Genomic DNA, 20,918 nt, shown 5'->3' on the forward strand with positions numbered 1-20,918 from the left:
CCGAAAAAGTTCTGTGTTGTGTCCTTTGACTGAGTATTTGAAAGGACACATATTTTATTTGGTATTGAGCACTTTATGGGAGGGAATGTGCTCTTGTTCTCTCCTCATACCACCTCTTAACTTGCCACCACCCCTGAAGCTCCCTGCCCTGCTCAATGTTACAATACTTCTCTACTGTTTGTTAATTTATTTTGTATGCAACTGAAAAGTACTGTCATGCCATTTTCTTTCTTTCTTCTGCTTCGCACACACTTTTTTTTTTACACGTTAAGTAACCGTTCTAACGTCTGCAAAGTCAGAATAGTAAATTATTATTGGCTGCCATGTGCTGTGCTTCCACATGTCAAAGCTCGTGCGCACCCGGTCACAGTTTGAAATTGTGTTTATGCCAGGAGACCGTGGAGAATAAATCAACATCTTCTAGTGTCCAGATCATGGAAGCCCAGTAATAAATGTCTCAGGAAGCCAATGGCTGTAGCTTGTAATTCATGTCTTGGGTTTGTAGTTGTACGTTCGTGACCGTATCGATGAATGACACACACGGAGACCAGGTGTGCTTGCAGACACACACGAGACTGCGTCACCGCAGCTCTCTCTTTATTATATACCTGTGCTCCGTGCCCCTCCCGGACACGCAGAGCACGTTGTACAAACAAGGAGAGCCCGCATGGCTCTCCGCTTACTCTCTACATCCCCCCCATGTTTTACTCCACATGGAGACGGATTAACTGACAACTTAAACAAACGACTTAACATTACCCTCCAGGCCCTCCCTCCGTAAGGAAGAAAACTGAAGGAAAACAAACTAAACAACCAATAACCAAACAGTGCAATTCTGTAACAACCAGTGCCTCATCTTCTCACACTGTCCTCTTTAGACGCCCGGATACCTTCTCACACTGTCCCCATCAGTCTCCAACAGTGTTCCTTCATCAAAAGATGATGATGATATGCAGTTTATGACTAGTCAACTTGACATACCGCCAGGGCCAACGACCGCGGGAGCACCGCCAATAGGCTGGCGGTGCTCCCTTGGGCATTACCGGTGCGGACAGAAACGGAAAACCGGCGGTTTACCGCCGGTTTTCCACTGCCCTGGGGAATCCTCCATGGCGGCGCAGCTTGCTGCGCCGCCATGGGGATTCCGACCGCCATCCTGTTCCTGGCGGTTTTGGCCGCCAGGAACAGGATGGCGGTATGGGGTGTCGTGGGGCCCCTGGGGGCCCCTGCAGTGCCCATGCCAATGGCATGGGCACTGCAGGGGCCCCCGTAACAGGGCCCCACAATGATTTTCAGTGTCTGCCATGCAGACACTGAAAATCGCGACGGGTGCAACTGTACCCGTCGCACCCCTTCCACTCCGCCGGCTCCATTCGGAGCCGGCATCCTCATGGAAGGGTGTTTCCCGCTGGGCTGGCGGGCGGCCTTCTGGCGGTCGCCCGCCCAGCGGGAAACCCAGAATACCCACGGCGGTCTTTTGACCGCGCAGCGGTATTCTGGCGGTTCCCGTTTGGCTGGCGGCACCCGCCGCCAGCCAAAGTAGGAATCACCCCCAAAGTGTTTTAGCTGGCTACTTGGTGCAGGATTGGGGCGTAAGTCATACCTCGCACTTCTAGTGCGCACATTTCCATGCCCAGGAACACAGCCAGGCTGGGTTTGTTCAGTCACAGCTGGTCCAGATGCACTTTCCATCTCTCCAGATGTCATGGAGGGACCACCATTGGTATCATCCATTTCACATTCTTCTTCTTCAACCGATTCTCTCAGGCCAGCCCTCCGAAAGTGTGACACATTTCGGGTCACTCTCTGTCTTCCTCTGGACGCAGTTATCATTGACCCTTTTACTCCAATGACCTCCCATACCTCAGGCTCAAACGGTGCCCTAAACTTCCCTCCTCCTCGCCGACATCTTACCACTACTCGATCTCCTTCTTGAAACCCTCGATATTTGGATCTTCGTTTTATACTGGCCTTCTGATTAGTAATTGCTCGTCGTCGTTGAGTGGCCTTGACATCCAGCGCAGGAGGTTTCCATTTAGTACCTGCTGGAATGCAGTCACGCGGAGACACCTTGAACATTAGAGCAGAGGGGGCACACCCAGTGGTGCTATGGGGTGTTTGACGATAAGCACTCAAGAACTGATACAAACACTGTTCACTGTCTTCCTTTTGCTCAACTCCAATTCTGAGGGCCCTATTCAAAGTTTGCATAAACCTTTCAACGTCCCCATTTGCTTGAGGCCAGTAGGGCATTATCTTACGATGATGAATTGCCAACCCATCAAGATACGCGCGAAACTCTTGCCCCTGGAATGGGGGCCCATTGTCCGTTCTAATTTCGTCGGGCAGACCAAACAACGCAAACGTCTTTTGCAGAACTGGTCTTACATTTTCAAACGCCATAGACGATACCAACTCGACCATGGGGAATTTTGTACATGAATCGATCAGGACAGCCGTCAATCTTCCATCCGGAAAACTTCCAAAGTCCATGCTCACCTTTGCCCATGGTTTCAAAGTACCCGGTTCGGTTGCCACTGGGCAACTCGGAGGTTCCATCGATGTGATAATACAGGAGTGACACTTCCCCACCATATCGTCAACTTGCTTATCCATACTAGGGAACCACACTTTGGCACGTAGCCTTGCTTTAGTTTTACCAGCACCTTGATGTCCTTGATGAGCCAACTCAACTACTCGAGACCAGAGACACTGCGGAAGCACAACTCTTCTTCCTCTTAGAACCAACCCATCATTATCTGTAGACAGTTCATCACGCACCTTCTATATACCTTGCATAGCCAACTTCTGATCTGGGCACGACACATTGGTCTTCTCTAGAAAATACTTCCATTTCTTATGGGTCAACGCTTCCTTGACATGACTCAGCACCACATCATCCTGGGTATCACTGACAATGTCAGCTATAAGAAGAGCATTGGGACATGCCGACTGTACGACCATGCTGACGAAGACCTCAGTACTTTCTTCATCTTGTTCTTGGTGTGCATCAAATACCTTCGGAGAAGGGTGACGAGATAGATAGTCTGCAGGATTACTCGCCCCAGGCCGATAAACGACCGTGAAGCGATATGGCTGAAGCAGAACGGTCCATCGTTCAATTCTCGGGGGCGCAAGACGTGGGCTGCCCGCAAACAACGAAACTAACGGCTTGTGATCAGTGACCACTTGAAACTCATGCCCATACAAGTAGAGATGAAAATGGCGGCACGCCCATCGAATGGCTAGCGCTTCGCGCTCAATCTGCGCGAACCTAGTTTCTACCGCCGAGAAAGCCCTACTAGCATATGCAACAGGGATCCACTCTTGATGTCTCTGCTCTTGCAATAGAACGGCCCCTAGCCCAACGGGGCTCGCATCCACCACCACTTCCGTTCTCCTGCGGGGGTTGAAATAAGCCATAGTTGACCTATCTAGCAATGCAGCCTTAATGTCCACAAACACCTTGTGGGCCTCCTGAGTCCAGTCCCAGCGATGTTGCCCTTTCGTGAGCTGTCGAAGAGGTTCAGACATGGTGGCAAGTTGTGGTATGAACCTTCCACAATACGTGGCCATTCCTAGAAAACTACGAACTTCCGTGGGACTTTGTGGAATGGGGGCTTGACGGATTGCTTCAGCTTTCCGTGGATCTACCTGCAGGCCATCTTTCGAAAAGATATAACCAAAAAAATCTACAGATGTTTGATAAAACGCACACTTCTTTTTGTGCAGCATCAATCCTGCATCAGCTAACCTTTGCAGCGTCGCTCTCAGATGGCGATGATGCTCCTCTCTCGTCCGGGAGTGTATCAATATGTCATCACTTAAATTGATTACTCCCGGTAATCAAGACAATGTCTCTCTGATTGCATTCCGAAAAACTTCGGCAGCCGAGGATACCCCAAAACTTAGTCTCTTATATCTTCTTAGCCCCACATGTGTCGAGAAGGTGGTGATATTCCTACTTCCAGGGTCTAGTTCCAACTGATGATACCCCGCGTTAAGATCCAGTTTCGAGAACCACTGTGCCCCATTCAAATCCGCAACAATATCATCCATTGTGGGCGTTATGTGTCTCTCTCTTCTAATGGCCTTGTTCGGCAACCGCATATCAACACAGAGACGAATCGCTCCCGGTTGTTTAGGCTTTGGCGCGATCACCAACGGTGACACCCATGGTGTAGGCCCATCTACCTTTTTAATGACTCCTTGGTCTTCCAGCAGCTGCAATTCTTTCTCAACAACAGGGCGCAAATGGAACGGCACTCGACGATGTCTTAGCGCCACCGGAACCACACTGTGGTCTATGTGCAGTTTGATGCGCTTTCCTTTCAGCCGTCCCAACCCCTCGAAGAGCTGCGGGAACTCATTGAGAAGCTGTTCCACCTGAGTGTCATGGACTTGACGTGCAAAGAACACCAATTCTAACTCTTCTCCTGTGTGACATCCTAGTAGAGTGCCACGATCCCCAGCCACCACATAGAACTTTGCCTCTGTTGACTTATCCCCACTATTCACAGCTACCTCCACTGTTCCTTTGAGAGGAAGGGGGTCTCGTCCTCCATAGTTATATATTTTTGTAGTCGTTGGAGTGAGTATCGGGGCAGGTATTAATTTCTGGAAAAGAGTTTCATCCATAACATTAACAGATGCCCCTGTGTCAATGAGTACGGATACAAGCATGCCATTGACGTGAACGTCGCTCATGGGAGGCGGTCTCTTCTTTAGTTGTCTCCCTCCCGTGAAAGAAATGACAAAAATGTCCTCTTATTCGTCTTCATCGAAAACCGGGCCACTCACCATGACGTGGTCCTTTACTTCTTCCGTGCTTTTGGATACAGCTCTAACATTAGCATCTTTTCCTTTCTGTTCCCCTGGCTTATTCCTTCTGGATCTGCACACTTTAGCAAAATGGTTTGCCTTACCACAGCGGTTGCACGACTGTCCTTTCGCCGGGCACCCCATGTTCGCTCGGTGCTCATAGCCACAGCTTCCACAAACCCTATCACTGGGTTTGGCCGGGTTCGGTTTGCGCGGTACTACCTGGCGTGTCTGGACAGCATCTACCTGTTCCTCCTTAACCTGGACAGCACGAGTCGACGATGCTGCAGCTAACGACTGACCCCTTACGGCTGCCATTGCGTCTGCTCGTACCGCAGACAGTTCATGCGATCGTGCAAGAATCAAAATATCGTCGAGGGACATACCCTGCTGTCGAAGAATAAGCTTTCTTAAGGCATTGGACTGGCAACCTTGGATGATCTGCGCTCGGATCTCTTCTTGCTGGTTGAGTCCTGTGCACGCGCTCACCAGCTTTCTCAACCTGGCGTAAAACATATCCATCGACTCGACTTCTGTCTGTTGCGCTTGTCTCAATTTAAAACGTTCATAATCAGAATTAAGTTGAGGATCAAAGTGTCTATTTAAAGCAGCTACCGCTGCATCAAAGTCAGACTTGTCTCCTGTATCAGGGAGGGAATCAAACAGCTCCTGCAGTTCATCTCCTCCCATCAACGGCATTACGGACCTACGTACGGCCCCATCCGTTTCTCTAGTTGCGCAAAAATAGTTTTCTAGGCGATTTATCCATAAGTGCCATCTGGGCGCAGCAGTGGCCGGGTCAATCAGTTGGCTAAACGGTGGTAATGACGTGATTGAAGAGTGAATACTATTATTCAGCTGTGCTGGGAGTTGGGGATTCCCTGGTGGTGGTGGTGGCGGATCGGCATTGTCCTGGGGTGGGGCACTCATGCTTGCCCTCTCACGCTCCACTGATTCACAGAAGTTAACGTTTTTTTTAATTTTTTTTATTTGAAATAGTCTTTGTATTCAATACTGGCTCACCCACACTTGTTTGTGCTTGTTATTCACCACTGAGAGAGAAAAAAAAAAATCTTTTTTTTTTTTTTTTTTTTTACTTGTTTGCAGGCCTCTGCCTGCCAGTAGTGCCTCCGGTTTTCACAGGCACTCGTCTCCTGTGTTACGAGGCGGTATCCCGCCTTCCACACGTTCTCTTATATCCGTTTCCCCCAGCTCCAGGGGAAACATTCGTCTTGCTGCTCTTCCGCAGCGGCCGAACACTGTGAGGCGGAGCGCCCGACCAGGAGGGCACCTGCGTCACTGTTGCTCCCCCGGTAACAGGACGCTCGAAGCCGGCGCACTCGACGGAGCGTGTCGCTCCACGTGGTTCGTACTTCGGGGCAGGATCTCCCGGCACCAGGATGCACCCAATGGGAGCGCTCAACGGAGCGTTTCGCTCCACGTGTTTTTTTTTTCTCTGGGCCGGGGCGGGGCGTGGCTTACCGTATCCGGCCTCCCCGGGCAGGGGCCAAGCCGCACACTCTCCGGCACCACACCAGGCGGTCGGTTTCCACCAAACCAGGACCACCGATCGCCTTCGTCGTCGAAGTTGTGCCGTGGTTTCCCCTTCACAGACGGCCGACTACGCACCACTTTTGGTACGTTTATTCTTTTTTTAATTTTTTTTATAACTCCATCTCGTCACTCACTTAAGGTTTTACTCTTTGGATGCGTGGGATATCGACATCCCGCTCGTCGCCATTGTACGTTCGTGACCGTATCGATGAATGACACACACGGAGACCAGGTGTGCTTGCAGACACACACGAGACTGCGTCACCGCAGCTCTCTCTTTATTATATACCCGTGCTCCGTGCCCCTCCCAGACACGCAGAGCACGTTGTACAAACAAGGAGAGCCTGCATGGCTCTCCGCTTACTCTCTACAGTAGTATTTGATGCTGACACTGCTACTTCATGATTTTGTAGAAAGAGGTGTTTAGAGGTAATCTGACACAATAAAGAACAACAATGAGAATGCACCCCTAATCTGCCACAGCTAAGACCCTTCTCCCCATCCCAGATGCAAATCTCTTATCCAAAGTATTTGTCAATGTCGCTAAAACAAATGGTGGAAGATAGAGCTTTGATGGCCAAAAAAAACGGAACTGAACCTTAGTAAGTCGAACATACTAAGGAGTAAGACACACTATAGTTGATAAAGATGAGACAAATCTTACACAAGGAGAAAGTCTTCCACCAAGAGAAGGGACAAAGTCTTGAACCAGAAACTGAACAGAGTCTCGCACCAGGGGAAAAAAGAACTATGAACACTGTAGTCTGAACACGTTGAAGGACTAAACATAGACAGATCAAATCCCCATGACGTTCCAAGCATCACAGCAGACCACAAAATCCAAAACGCTAGGTCTTGTTCACAAAAAAGCAAAATAGTTCGATATAGTTGAAAACCAGGGGTAAGTTGGAGAAACAGGAACAGAGAAATTGTAAAGGACCATATTAGAAGGAAACAGTAAAGTGAACAGCCAGGAGCAACGTGTTAGGAAATGAGAAGCATTTGTTTGAGGCTTCTGAGTGCCTTCGATATTCGAAGCATGGCCCCAACGCAGATTAATGTTTTATCCACACCAATGTAGCTGCCCTGTTTCTATGTACGTTAGACCTTTACCCCGTGATTCTTTCCTATTTCTGCATGATGACCACTGCTAAAGCACTGTTTCATGGAGGCATCCCTACGTTGCTAAGCACCAAGTTCTGAGAAATCAATTTTACAAAACAGCATGGCACGCTTCACTACATCCTCTTGTAATAGGCTGCCCCATCGCAGTGTTGTGAACTGTAAGCCACACTCAAAGAGCGAACAGTTGGAAGAGATACAACTGGACCTAGTTTCTGCCAGCAGCAAAAAAAACAGGCACTGTTGTAGCTGTAACAGGTACATCTGAGATATTGAGGTGCAGAGCCATAACATAGGCCCCCACAGCCTATGCGGTGCAGAGGCTCCCTGAGCTCTTGCATAAATCGGTCCATACTAAAACGTAACAAGTTAGTTTAATAAATTCATCAAGGGTACAATATTCTTTCAAGTACGATACTTTAATATGACTTCAGTTATGGCTAAAAATGTCATGGTGCATCATATAATTTTTCCACTCCTGCCCTTCAAGCAAAATACCATTGTTTCAGCTACTGTTTTGATGCCCTAAAATCTAAAATTGGTCTCAATTTTTTCGGCGGAGGATCGAGTAATTTAGGGCATATGCATAAGATATGTTCTATAGCTTCTATAGAGAAAACTAGGTGGCAAAGTAATTTTTCAGTTACGTTGTTCAAATTGCAGAAGGGGTATATAAAGAAGGGTAAAACTTGAGAAAAAATATTTTAGTTTGTGTGTTTTATACTGGAATCCAAATTTTTATTTTCACTGTGTTTAAAAATTATAGGTAGTTGATGTTTTTATAGTTCATTGATTGATCAAGGTCATGCTTAAATTTGTTGATTTTTACCGATTTTTCATTGGCGTCTTTCTCTCTGTCCTACTCATCTCAGTAAGTATAAGGATAGATGATAGGCCATATTCTCTCAGAGTCAAGTGATACTGAGCCAAAATATGTTTCCAGTTGAGTTGAGGACTTCCTTTTTATCAGATTTGTCAGACTTTTTATCAGAGGAGTGACACTGTCTACCCATGTGAACTACCAATCAGTCCGTTCCCATCTCGACCTGTGCTGCGGGATTGAATTGCCCCTACTGCCCGATTCTGCTACATGAATGGGGTTGATGAACGTGGCAGTTTATCTTGAATTGTGAAGCATCATTTAACAGGTGTTTTTACGTAGCTATGGGAATGGTAAAAGTGTATTAATAAAATCGGATCGTCCATGAATGCTTGTCTCTCAGAGTACTCTGCTTTGTTGTTTCATGTTCATTTTGCATGATTGACCTTGTCTTGGAATGTGATTGCGCAGGTGACGGCTGGATACACAGAGCAGTAGTGATCAGCTCCTTCGTGCACATTATTGAGGAGATTCAAGCTTTCAAGGACCCACAACCAGTGGAGACTTTGGTCATCTCCAAGACACAGGTATGAGAAGTGGCACAAAACAGATTAACTGGTCCACAGAGCATGAGACACTGTGTGCGGGAAGGGTTAAAAGAGTGCAACATAACTGAGTAACTCAGAGAGAGCCGGAGCTGGGTAGGGATAAGGTGGTAATGCAAGAACCTGTGAAGACAGGAAGAGATGACTACAATTCAAAGGCTAAGTTGATGACAGAGAGAAAGAGATTGGAATCGAGTCAGGGTAAGCCATGTGTTTGGAAATGACATTAAAGAAAAAACGCAATGAATTTGTGTAAGAAATAGGAAATGTGACATGAAGGAGCAATGAAAGAAGAAAGAACAGAAAGGAGGCACACATGGGAAGTGAGAAGGGAACAGGAACATAAAAGAGAGGAAACGTGTAGAAACAGCAGGAGAGAGGGAGACAGATGGAACAACAGATAGCAGGAGAGAAAGGAACTAAAAGAGCATGAAAAATACCCCGATATTGGTGATAAGTAATGTGAGAAAAAGAGGGTAAGAGGAGTCATAAGAGTGTAAGAAGCAGAAAGGGATAGTAAGGGAAGGCCTGAGGTAGGAAAAATGCAGAGAAAGTATGAAAGAGAGACTATGAGAAAAAAAGGAGAAATAAATCGAGATGTGAGAAAAAAGAATATAAGATCAAGAATGGGAGAGAAGGAGGAAATATAGCTATACATAGACAGTACGGTGCACAATCGATGTGTGAACAAATAATAATCAATGTTTACTTTTCATATTTTTAGGTCTGTATAGAGACACCTTTACTTGTCTTCTTTGGTTAAATAAATCATTATACAAACACATAGATATGAATATACAGGGGTTTCCGTTCAACCCTCTTCATCAAATGGTCTATACAAGTGTCATTCACAATGTGTTTCTGTCCTGCAGGGGTCTCCAACCTTTTTTGTAGTAAAAGATACGTAGATTGATGACAATCATCCACAGCTACGAATATTATTAGAATTATTTTATTATTGACCACATCAAACAGATTTACATGTTCGTTTTAAATATAAACTTTTTAATTTGGTAGGCTGGGCTGCACACCGGAGAGATACTTATGGGTAACTCACGAGCTATTTGCTGGAGACCTGCTAAGCATACAACTTGGGACTATCCATGGTCCAGCCCACTCCAACCATTGTCTCTCTTCACTGTGACAGCGGTTTACTTGTGGACGTCTGCCTAAAAGTAACTCTATTCAGAGCCATGGCTGTTTGACCAATCCCTTCTTTCATTTCTGCTTTTATTTTTATTTTATATGTTTATTTATTTTTGCAGTGGGGCATTTTTAGTATATTTTTGCAGTCATATGCACACCATTTTTCAATAGTTCATTTTTTACTTTTTGTGCAAATCTATGCACTCCTTTAGACACTGGTGTTTTGCTTTTAAAAGTTTAATGCCTAATGCCTCTGTTTGTAAAAATAAAAAAAATCACAGGCTTACCAAGGCCAGACTTACTGAGCCTGCGAATGCTTATTTAAACCTTGCTTTTGTGTTCAAGGGAAGTTCAGTTGTCGCTCGCGGTCTTCAGGATATAGATCTGGTATTTTAGCTATGTGCCCAACTTGTGGCCTCTGATCGAATCTTAGTCATTCGCCGCATTACTCAGAATTTCCACCTCTTTCACCCAAATATTCGTGGCCTCCATGACGTTTACTCGTGTCTGGCTTCCTTCTCCTTTCTGGCCTGCACGCAGCCTTCTAAGTGATGTCGGGATGCCTCAGACCAAACAAAAACATGCTGGCAAGCGAGCTCGGCCACTGCTCAGTAGAGACAACTATCTCGGTGCCATCTCGTGTCCACAGCTGGAGCACAGATGCAGGAGGCGCGCGCCGTGGCACCAAGCCCTGCTTGGAAAGAGTCTGAAAGGGCAGAGGTAGCAGGAATCCATATCAGCAATCAGCACGCTATCCACCTCACCCTGACTCCCAAGCTCCAAAGTGCAGATGTGCACGTCCTCACTATTGCTTCAGGGGCACCTGCTCACCCAGGAGTGAGGACCAATGAACTGTTGCACGGAGGACGTGCAGAGGCATCAGCACGAACAGTGATTTTTATCGCAAAATGAAATGCAAAGGTAGAAGTTGTAAGTTACCTGAAAATGGGAGCCTTGTCATACTGTGAAGTGTAGTAGACACTAGTGCGAGACAGATTTTTTTTTTTTTTTTCAGGAAGTGTATCTATTTTTTTCCTCTAATCACGTTCTACCTACTAAGGACTAAGAACTAGAAAAGGTAAGTGGTATCTCACAGTTCTCAATGAACAGCAGGGAACCACTGCAAGATCACTGGCCTCCGACGGTGTCAGTCAGTCATGTCTGAATGGGAGGGCAAGAACAGGGCAGTTGGTGATTGGGCTAATTCACCAATTCTGATTGGCTGCCGTTTACTTATTTATTCTATGTTTTTGGATATTTCTTAAGAGTTCTATTATTGTGTTTGGTCTTCCTGGCACTAAAGACCAGATTGTGATATCTTAGGTCTGCGCATAAGGGGGAAAAATCTCCTTTTTTCCTTCTTGGGGAATAAAATATTATTTGCCCCCAGTTGCAGATTTGACGGAAGAGTTATCCAGTGTTCGTCTGCCAAGTCAGTAAAGGACTGCCTGCCCGACACTCTCCTGATAACAGGAGAACATGCTAAAGAGGCTGTTGAAAAGTGCAGGCTTCAGCTAGGATCATGTGGGATTATAGGCTATACAATGAAAAGAGGATCCTTTTCTGTATAAAAAACTAGCTCAGGCGTAGTGCCTTGAATATTGATCTTCTAGCAGCCAATGGAGAGTGTTTAAATTATTAGATACAGGAGAATGCGGTTGTAATCTAAGTAGTAGTTCCTTAGTTGAAATGTTTTAGATAAGTTGCAGTATGGCTAGCAGAATATTTAGGAAATCGGGTTATAAAGAGTTAGGATAGTGCAAGTGGGAATTGATGGTAGCTTGTACGATCGCTTTTTGACAGTCCTGTGATCAGTTACGGCTCGTGGGAGTTACAGGGGGAGGGGCAGCGCACGGGGGGGGAGATTAATAAAATAAAATAAAAAAATTACAAAAGCTTACCTCTGTGCCGCACCACCGATTCTCTGTCAACTCCTCAGCAGGCAGGAACAGTCTCCTAGCCTGCCCTGCGGCCAATCCTGATGCTGCTCAAAGTAGTGTCAGGATTGGCTCGGAGCGCCCAGCCAGGGCGCTCCCAGGCAGACTGGGAGCCTGTGCCTGCTCTCTCCAGCCCGGCAACACAGTGCCGGGCTGGAGAGAGCCCTGTGCGCATGCGTGTTTGACTGCCTGAGACGGGCCAGCCAGACACACATGCGCTCTGAGGGGAGTGCACAGTGCACTCCCCCTCACTGCTCATCACCCCCAATGTCCTGCCCCTTTCACAAAGGTTTGCAGTTCCTGCTGCTGGCGGGGGGTGACACTCCTCCACCATAGCGGAGGAGCCGCCACTACCTATGATGAAGGGCAATTATCTTGCTGAGAAGGAAGAGACTCAGCAACTGATCTCCCAGTAGCACTGGCCTCAGAATTACACTCTGAAACTGTGTAATTTTCTTTGAGAGCAGTGCTTTTGCTCCATTTGTAAAAAAATATTTATGGTCTGAAGGCAACATATGAATCAAAGATATTCATTCTAAGTATTGTGGCCATGAAAAATAACAGTGGACAGTGTCTGTTTTGCAAAAATGAACATGTGTGAGCGATAAAACTGTATCTATGAAACATTGAAACGGATTGTGGATTAAACTGGACGATAGACCATGCCTCTCCTAAACCTACCTTAGGGGGTTTGTTGGAACTATGCCTTGTTCCAACCACATCCACTGTTGTTGTTCTGTTATCATGGAATGGAAACCAACAACATGTTGTTTGTAATTTAAAAGCACGTGTAGCCTTGTAAGGCTTCAGAAACTCATCTAGGCAACGCCTGAACAAGAACTTCCAAAATTCTCAGAGCCACGAAAATAAAGGGCTTATTCTTATACCCATAATATGATTTTTGTTTATTCCTTAAGTAGTTTGTCAGTAGGGTAACGTTTATTTGAATCTGGGATCTTGCTAAGTCAGGGACATTACTTTTTGTTTTTTGTTCTTGAAAAACATCATGTACCAAGATTGGAGAATGCATTTCTTGCAAATATGAGGTACCCACAAGCTGTTTTTACATTTTTTTCGGTCAGAAGTATCAATTAAATACATATGTTTTGGCTACAACATTGTGGACATTATTTCATGGCTGGTGTTTCAGTAGCGCAGGTATATCCATGTCCTTCACTTGCATTGCGGTACGAACTAAGGGCCAGATGTACATATGTCCTGAATTGCGACTCGCAAATTGCAAGTCAGAGCGACTTGCATTTTGCAAGTCGCAATTCAGGATGCAGGATGGTGTCCCTGACACCATCTGCAACTCGCAAGGGGGTCGCAAAGGCCCACCTCATTAATATTAATGAGGTGGGTCGCAATTTGCGACCACCTTGATACTCGCAGCACTCACAGGGATGGTGGCCTGCTGGAGACAGCAGACCACCATGTCTGTGGCTGCTTTTAAATAAAGCAGTTTTTTATTTATGTAATGCAGACCGTTTTCCTTAAAGGAAAACAAGATGCATTACAAAATGAAAAAATGAAAAGGAAAACAAGATGCATTACAAAATGAAAAATGAAATGAAACCAGGTTACCGACTCGCAAAACGGGAATATGGCATCGCAATCTCGGTTTTGCACGTCGCAAACAGCGAAATTCACTGTTTGCGACGTGAAAAACCTTTGCTACATCTGACCCTAATTGTGGGACCACGGTTTATAAGAGCACACTGAGTGAAGAATTGTGAACTCCAAAACAAGCTCATCAGCACTGAGGTGATACCAGAACGGTAAACTGGTTTGGAAATGGCAATAAATAGGAAGACGAGACCATGGTTAGTGGAGTTCACCCAGAGGACATCGGCTCTACACTAAGGCTGCATGTCTTCAAAAGATTACAATGTAATGTTGTACAGGGGCATGTGGGAAAGACGAACGTAGGTTAGCTCCATCAAAAGGCCCATTGCATGTACTTTGACCCAGAGCAGGGAAGAGAAAAGCAAAAAAAGAGAAAGCAGAAATCAGGACGAAAGGAGAAAGAAGGCTTACAACAAAAACCACAAGGGTGACATGAAGAGACAAGGAAAATAGGGTGGTGGGAGAATGAAGCATGAGGTGGGATTAGGACTAAGCAGCCTTGAAGTTCAGAAACTCTGACATTCTTCAACACTGTCTGTTGGCTTCTAAAAAAAGTTTGTCTCACTTCACTTCATTTTGTTTAAAAAAAAGAATTGTTTTTTGGAATGGTAGTATGAACGTGGACACATAAGTTACAGTAAGGCAGGGAGAAGGCAGTGATCTTTGGATGCAACAACGAGGGAAGCAACACCTCAGAGCCCTTGATGTTTCACGCCCCCAAGACGTGACACAGTAGGAATACGGCTACTTCTCTTGTCAGATGTAAGTGCCTAACGTTTGGTAGTTCAGTGCCATGTGTCAGGGAATTCAAGAAATGCAGGTGGACTCATAAAAATGCATGATAAATTAGGGAAAGATTGGTATGCAGGGAGAGGCAGGAAAATGCTGGAGTGCAAGCTGCTCCTAAGAAATGATGGCATGCAGGTAGTGGCAGGGACATTTTGAAATGCACGACAGGGTGTGAAATGCTGGAATGCAGGGAGAATTATGGACATGCAGGAGTGCAGGGTAAGTCAGGGAAATGGTCATATGCAAAGGAAGCACAGAAGCCCTGTATTGTAGAAAGAGGCAGAGAAATCCAGGTGCACAGTGAGGGTCAGGGACATGATAGTGGGCTGTCACCACAATATTGGTCGTAATTGGTGCCAGTTAGCTTGTTAGTTGGGGTTGACTTTGAATGCTGCAGAACATTTCAAATAGTAAAACCCCAGAACCCATTCATCTGCAGAGCTTTAACAAAAGAGAAATATCATGATGTCAGGAGATTGATTACCTAGAGAAAATTGAACAGGATTGTTTAAATGAAAGCAGGTTACTTCATTGAACACTGATCTGCTTAAATGAAAACAAACGTGAGGAGTACTCCTATCTTAATATTGAAGGCATAGTTCTGTGATAAACTTACTTCAGTGTGGCCTCAATCTGTGTTGATCCAACTTCGTCTGAACCTCTCTGATTAAATGATCATTGCTTCATTGATCTGCTATGTGTGGTCGTTTGGAAAGTCAGGGGCAATTTTTTTTCACAGTTCTTGGACTAGTAAACTTATTGACTCTATATTTTTTGGGGCAGAGGTTACCATATGTAGGGACCACAGCACTGCACACAACATGCTTAAGACTGAGAGAGTTTACACATTTGTTTTCCATCACAGATTGCCTCCCTCTAGGTGCCACATTGCCCTCATTCCACATAGGGTTTCTGAAAGGTACAAGGGGCAACACTTGCAACAACTCTCATCTTGCATCTTTCTGTCAAGACTTTCAATTCTCAGTGGGAAAGGTGAAGGATCTGGAGCGTAGGAGTCTGGTAGTTCTACACCCCACTTTACAGTGTCAAAAGTCTGTGATTTCTGGGTTACATTTTGTGGTTCATGACCATGATTTCATATTCAGCACCCTACAGCGAAAATAATTCCAGCTCTTAAAATGTACAGTAATCACTGTCCATTGAAGATACTCATAGGATCCAGTAAGCTGGTAGCTCATTATTGAGGCTATGCAAATTCAGTCTTGTTTCCCACCCTATTATTTACCAAGGGTACTGGCTTCTGGCTGTTGAATGGGCTGCATTTAAAATATTTACATGGTGCTCGGGTCCTCATTAATCTTACATAGAGATGTGTTCATGAGTAGATTAAACAATATTCCCTAGGAGATCCCGGTCCTCTTTTACGATAATATGATAAGCAGTTCCAAGATTCCAGCAGGAATGGATTCCTTAAAGCCTTTGTAGGCTTCTTAGCTATGGCACCACTACACATGCCCAAAAATTGACTAATATTTGCTTTTTTCTAGAGGGAAACGTACTAAAAGAGCGAAAATCCCTTCACCGGAGCTTGATAATGATCCACATACAGGTGCACCCGGTACTCTGAGGGCCTTCCTTTTAAGAAAACTTGACCTTATGTGACGTAAATTCCTTCTTTTATCACTTCTGTAAGGTGACCATTTAGACCAAAGAAGACAACCTGACTCTCTTTATACAATTTTGCATTAAATAATGATGACTGCATATTAGGTTGAGTTTTGAGACCTATGGTGACATCGCTCCTAAGCTGACCTTTAAACTCAGAAAGGCTGTCTTCTAGTACGGAACAGCATAGCTATCCTTTAGGTTTGATTTTCCCCTAATAGGGTGGCTCTGAGCTAAGGAACATAGACTTTTTAGGAAATTAATGACATACAGAAACTAAAAGTGGAATACAAATGACAATGTTGCTGCCGCTACACTAAACCTTCTTCTAATAGAATCCATTTGCACCTCAATGGACATGGGATAAATGTTGACAACAACGCCCCCAGTCTTGGATATTTAATCCACTAGTTGTCACCTATGTAGGGCAGAAGGAGGAAGGTCTACCATCCCATGAAGAAACAAGTCAAATACCTACGACCATTGTTGCTACCTGAGCACTAATTTACCAACATGGTCAGTATTTTTATCTCATGGCTGGTAAAATGATGGAAGCATCAACAACTCTTTTACCCCTCACTCGCACCTTTGAAATATGAACTTAAAATACATTACGAAATAATTTCAGCAGTATCTTAGAGCCGTCAAAACTATCCATACCTATTTAAAAAGAATGGAAAGGACTGTATACAAATTCTTACTTGAGAACCAGCTTCTCATCACGCCAAAATCTTGAAAGGTTTCACTGAAAAAGAAGGCAACTCAGCCCTGCCAGTGGGCCACCATTCCGAGGCAAAGTAGTTTAACATTTAGGCTTGCATTCTGGGTGAAGGCTGTGGCTTTCAGTTTAAATTGAAGGGTGGTGTTAATACATATCCCTCTTGCCAGCTGACAAGATATTGGTTTTGAACAGTGTTGTGTTGTCTGTGGTTGAAGGGTGTGATTGATAGGTGATTAGAGGAATGGGACTGTGTGGTGTGCAATGGCTAATTGACTTATCATCTTTTAACCATGCTTCAGGGGAGTCTGTACGTTGGAGCTCCGAGTGGCGTCCTGCAGCTGCCCCTGTCCACCTGCAGGAGGTACGCTTCCTGCTATGACTGCATTTTGGCCAGAGACCCCTTCTGCGGATGGGATGGAGACGTCTGCAAAGAGATCGCCACTGCAAAGGACAGGTAACTGCTGCCAAACTGACCTGTTATTAAACTGAATGCCTTTTCAGCTCTCCCTACTAAGAAATCAGAGGCAACAGAGATGCCTCTTCAAGTGGTGATGACTCACTTGAACAACCAGTAGTTTAAATATTAGTGCTTGGCGGCCAGACTCTTTTAACTAGAAGTGGTCATTTCCGTAGGTTTTTCCACATGTGCAAGAAAACTCTGTTCCTCCTGCCAGAACACCTCCAGTTGGCACTCTTACTGCACTGCCACTCCTGGCTTTGTGCATAACACCTTAATCTGTTTTCTGACAGTCATCACTTCAGTAGTGCGAGCACTCTGGGCACAGCAATTAACAGTATACCAGGATCTCATTTAGAGACTCTTGGTAAATCCATGGTAATACCACTGATCAAAATGTGGGTTCCCACACTTAGCTCAGCGTTTGTAGAGAGGATGCAGAGCTGGTACCACCTTATCCGCAAGTTTTCCCATGGTCCAATATTGTATTACCACCATGCACCTTCTCTTTAATCATTCACCTAGCCTTGATGAAATCCCAATTTGTAAGCAGTGAAAGACTTGTCAGCTGTCAATCACTGTCAAATCTAAAGAGCAGAAAAGAACACAAAAGAAACCACTGTAACGCCTACTTTGAAATGTGTGAATTTTTGACACTACATGTACATTTTCCAGTGGAGGCTGCTACCAGGCAGGGCTGGTGAGGAAAAGTGGGGGGAAATAATAAAAAAAAAATTGCCCTTACCTGCCGCTTCGCCCCTGCCGCACCCACCACCTTTGTGCTTGCTTGGCTCCCCTCCCAGCCCAATCCAGATGCTTCTCTCATGCTGTTACACAGCATGAAAGAAGCACCGGTATTGGCCTGAGCGGGCTGAAATGCTGCTCATGGAGGGAGTGGGAGCCTGCACTTGGTCTCCACCCAGCTGTGAAATACAGCCCGGGTGGAGAGTTCTAACTGTGCATGTCAGTTTGGCCACCCTCAGATGGCCAGCTAAACTGACATGCACACTTAGAGTGCACCACTACTCCGCCTCCCTCCTGACACAGAGGATGCTGGCCCCGCCCCACCCTAGGCAGTGTAAATATAAAATGATAATCATGTATTATCATTTTATTTTTCTGCTGACTTATTAGCATGTTTTCATTTCAAATGGACTGTATCTCCTCAAAAAAAGATTTTTCTGGGAGACATAAGCTGTTTACTTTTTCGTGCTGCTGAACCACGCAGCCAGTGTTTCTATTTTGTGTGGGTATATTGCCCACCGAGGGCCCCTGGTGTTTCACTGCTGCTACACGGACAGTGCTGAAGCAATCGTATTTGCTTTGTCTGTCAGGCGCCAGGTGATCTTTGGTCCCACATTACAGCGGTATTTGCCCAGCTCATACTTGCAAAACATTTATTTATCTATTAACACGTTGCCTTTCAGCAATGAACACACGTATGGGTGAGTACATTTCAGAGCATGAAATTCCTTGCTTTCCTCCTCAAGAAAATTATCGTGTTATTGCCAAAGCATTCAATATGCATAGTTCTTTCTTTCCAAATAGGTGCCGACTGGGGGAAGGGAAAGCACGGGACACCTGCTTTAGTGTAGCACAGCTCTCTCCGATCAACATCCACGACTCAAATAGGGTGACCACCTGGCATTGAAGCAAATTCTGGACAGGACTGTAAAAAATTCAGGACAAAGGGTCAAAATTCAGGACAAAAATTCAGGACAAAGGGTCAAAATTCAGGACAAACATTCAGGAACAAACGTCAGTTTTACAGACACACGCAAGAGAGGCCATGCCGCACTATGTTGTCAGTGCATTTATGTACTCTTTTTTTAACATAGCACTATTTATTCACTGTGGACCTTTTGTGATTGCCTCCTGGTGTGCTACATTCAGGTGTCACATTACATCCTTGTTCAGTAGTAAATGAATGCCCTTCACGGCAAGGCCATCACCCCAACCCAAATCTACCCGATCTTTCCTGAAGAGAAAGTAACAGCAAAATTTTGATTATGTTTCTGAACATTTCAAAACCCCTGGCAAACAGTTTGGGAAACATTAAGGTCATTAACCTTATGCTAGTTTAAACAAATTGAACAAAAACATCTGCCTTACCCCAACCGCCCATGGACTTTCAACCTAATGTTTTTTAAAGAGGCAGGGCAGATGGTGTGGGTGACAGTCTCACACCTAATGACAGGATGTGATGTACCCATAACTTGTCTGTAGTCTCACTGCACTAGAGTGTATGTTTGGGACTCTACATTTATCTCAGAAATGGGAGCCCGGACTACCAATCAAAGATAATAAAAGAGTAGGATGAAATCGAGATCAAATGGGAGATCCACGGCAAGTAATTCAAAGGGTTGTTGCTAACAACTGGATAAATAAAGAAGAAAAGAACAAGGTGGGACAATTCCTAAAATCAGACAAGATGGGTCCACCAAGACTATTTGAAGGTATTGGGTACCTGGGGAGTTGTCTGCACACAGGAGCGAAAAAGAAGGGGCACTGTCAAGTGGTTGAGCAAGCAACACCCATCCACCTTGGCAAACTCTTCTGGTGCAATGGTTCGCTGTTAGTGCTTGCAGACCCCTTGCAAGGTTGTGCAAGGCAATTGCCCGCTTAGTCCATGTCTTTATATGGTTTTGAAATTGAGCAAAAGCCAAACTAGAGATCTGGGTTATCCCTAAGTGTCAAGTACACATAGAATCTTAATATTTGGGATGTAAATTGCACAATGTTTTTTACAAATGTTAAAATTTTATTAGTGTTTCTTTAACATATGGCACTGTTTTCGCCTTCATACACAATTAGATCTCAGATTGAACTGGGAACCAGTTACCTTTTGATATCTAGTGATTAATATCTACCATTCTTACACTGATTTCCAGGATGAAAATCTCGGCAGAGCGAACGGTCCCTCCAAGCCCAGTTTGCTTTTTGGTCTTCTCTTCTGCTTTCTGTAGAGGCCATGTGGCACTAGCGAAGATGGTGTGCTACCCCAATGAGAGTATTATTTTGCAAACCTTTCCCTGCTCGTCCTTCATTCCTTCTTCAGACAGGCCACACATCTGATTTGGTCGTGCGGCGCCATCAGGAGCTCTTTCCACTCTAAAGCTAACTGTGACTGCCGGTGGATTAGATATTCTGGACATAGAATGCTTTTATTCAGCTGCAGATGTCCAATGGGTGGCTCACTGGCTTTCTGCCCACCTCCCTGCATGAGATGGGGTTTACCAGTAAAGACTTTTAAGGAAGGCTTAATGCACTGCTCATCGTTTCCTACTGACCATTCTATGGATCACCCTCCTGGGTTATCATGCACAGCTTTCTCTTGCCTTGCCAGAACCTGTAAACTCACTGACACAAAGAAACCCTGTGCTCCTGCACTACCTTTGCTAAGCCTTCCCACTCGCACAGGACGGCTGTGCTCAGAGCAACTCCATTAGTGGCATGTTGCAGGTGTCTTAAAATTGGGGACTTTGTTTCTGAACAGTGAGCTACTAAATTTCCAAACCCTTGTGGCAGACTACCATATTCACCCCGGTCAACTCCTTACTTACAACCACCTTAAATAATCATTAAATGCCCTATTTCATGTCTGCTACCTAGAACTAACCCTACAAGAGGTGTGCCAGAAGCTCTGTACCATAGGAAATGGTGGCAAACTGATAGAATGGGTGTACAGACCTAT

At 45.2% G+C, this 20,918-nt stretch overlaps 1 protein-coding gene across 2 annotated transcripts in view; it reads left to right on the plus strand.

The window, feature by feature from the left end:
• The window catches only part of SEMA4G (semaphorin 4G), a 516,826-nt gene that overhangs the window by 442,595 nt on the left and 53,313 nt on the right, over positions 1 to 20,918 (plus strand). For both annotated transcript variants that reach the window (XM_069239519.1, XM_069239518.1), the window contains 2 exons: positions 8,789 to 8,904; positions 17,067 to 17,221. In XM_069239519.1, the coding sequence (XP_069095620.1) occupies positions 8,789 to 8,904; positions 17,067 to 17,221 (271 nt within the window). The remainder of the gene's footprint in view (positions 1 to 8,788; positions 8,905 to 17,066; positions 17,222 to 20,918) is intronic.

This window comes from Pleurodeles waltl, chromosome 6 (genome assembly GCF_031143425.1).
Source record: "Pleurodeles waltl isolate 20211129_DDA chromosome 6, aPleWal1.hap1.20221129, whole genome shotgun sequence".
Classification (NCBI taxonomy): Eukaryota; Metazoa; Chordata; class Amphibia; order Caudata; family Salamandridae; genus Pleurodeles; species Pleurodeles waltl.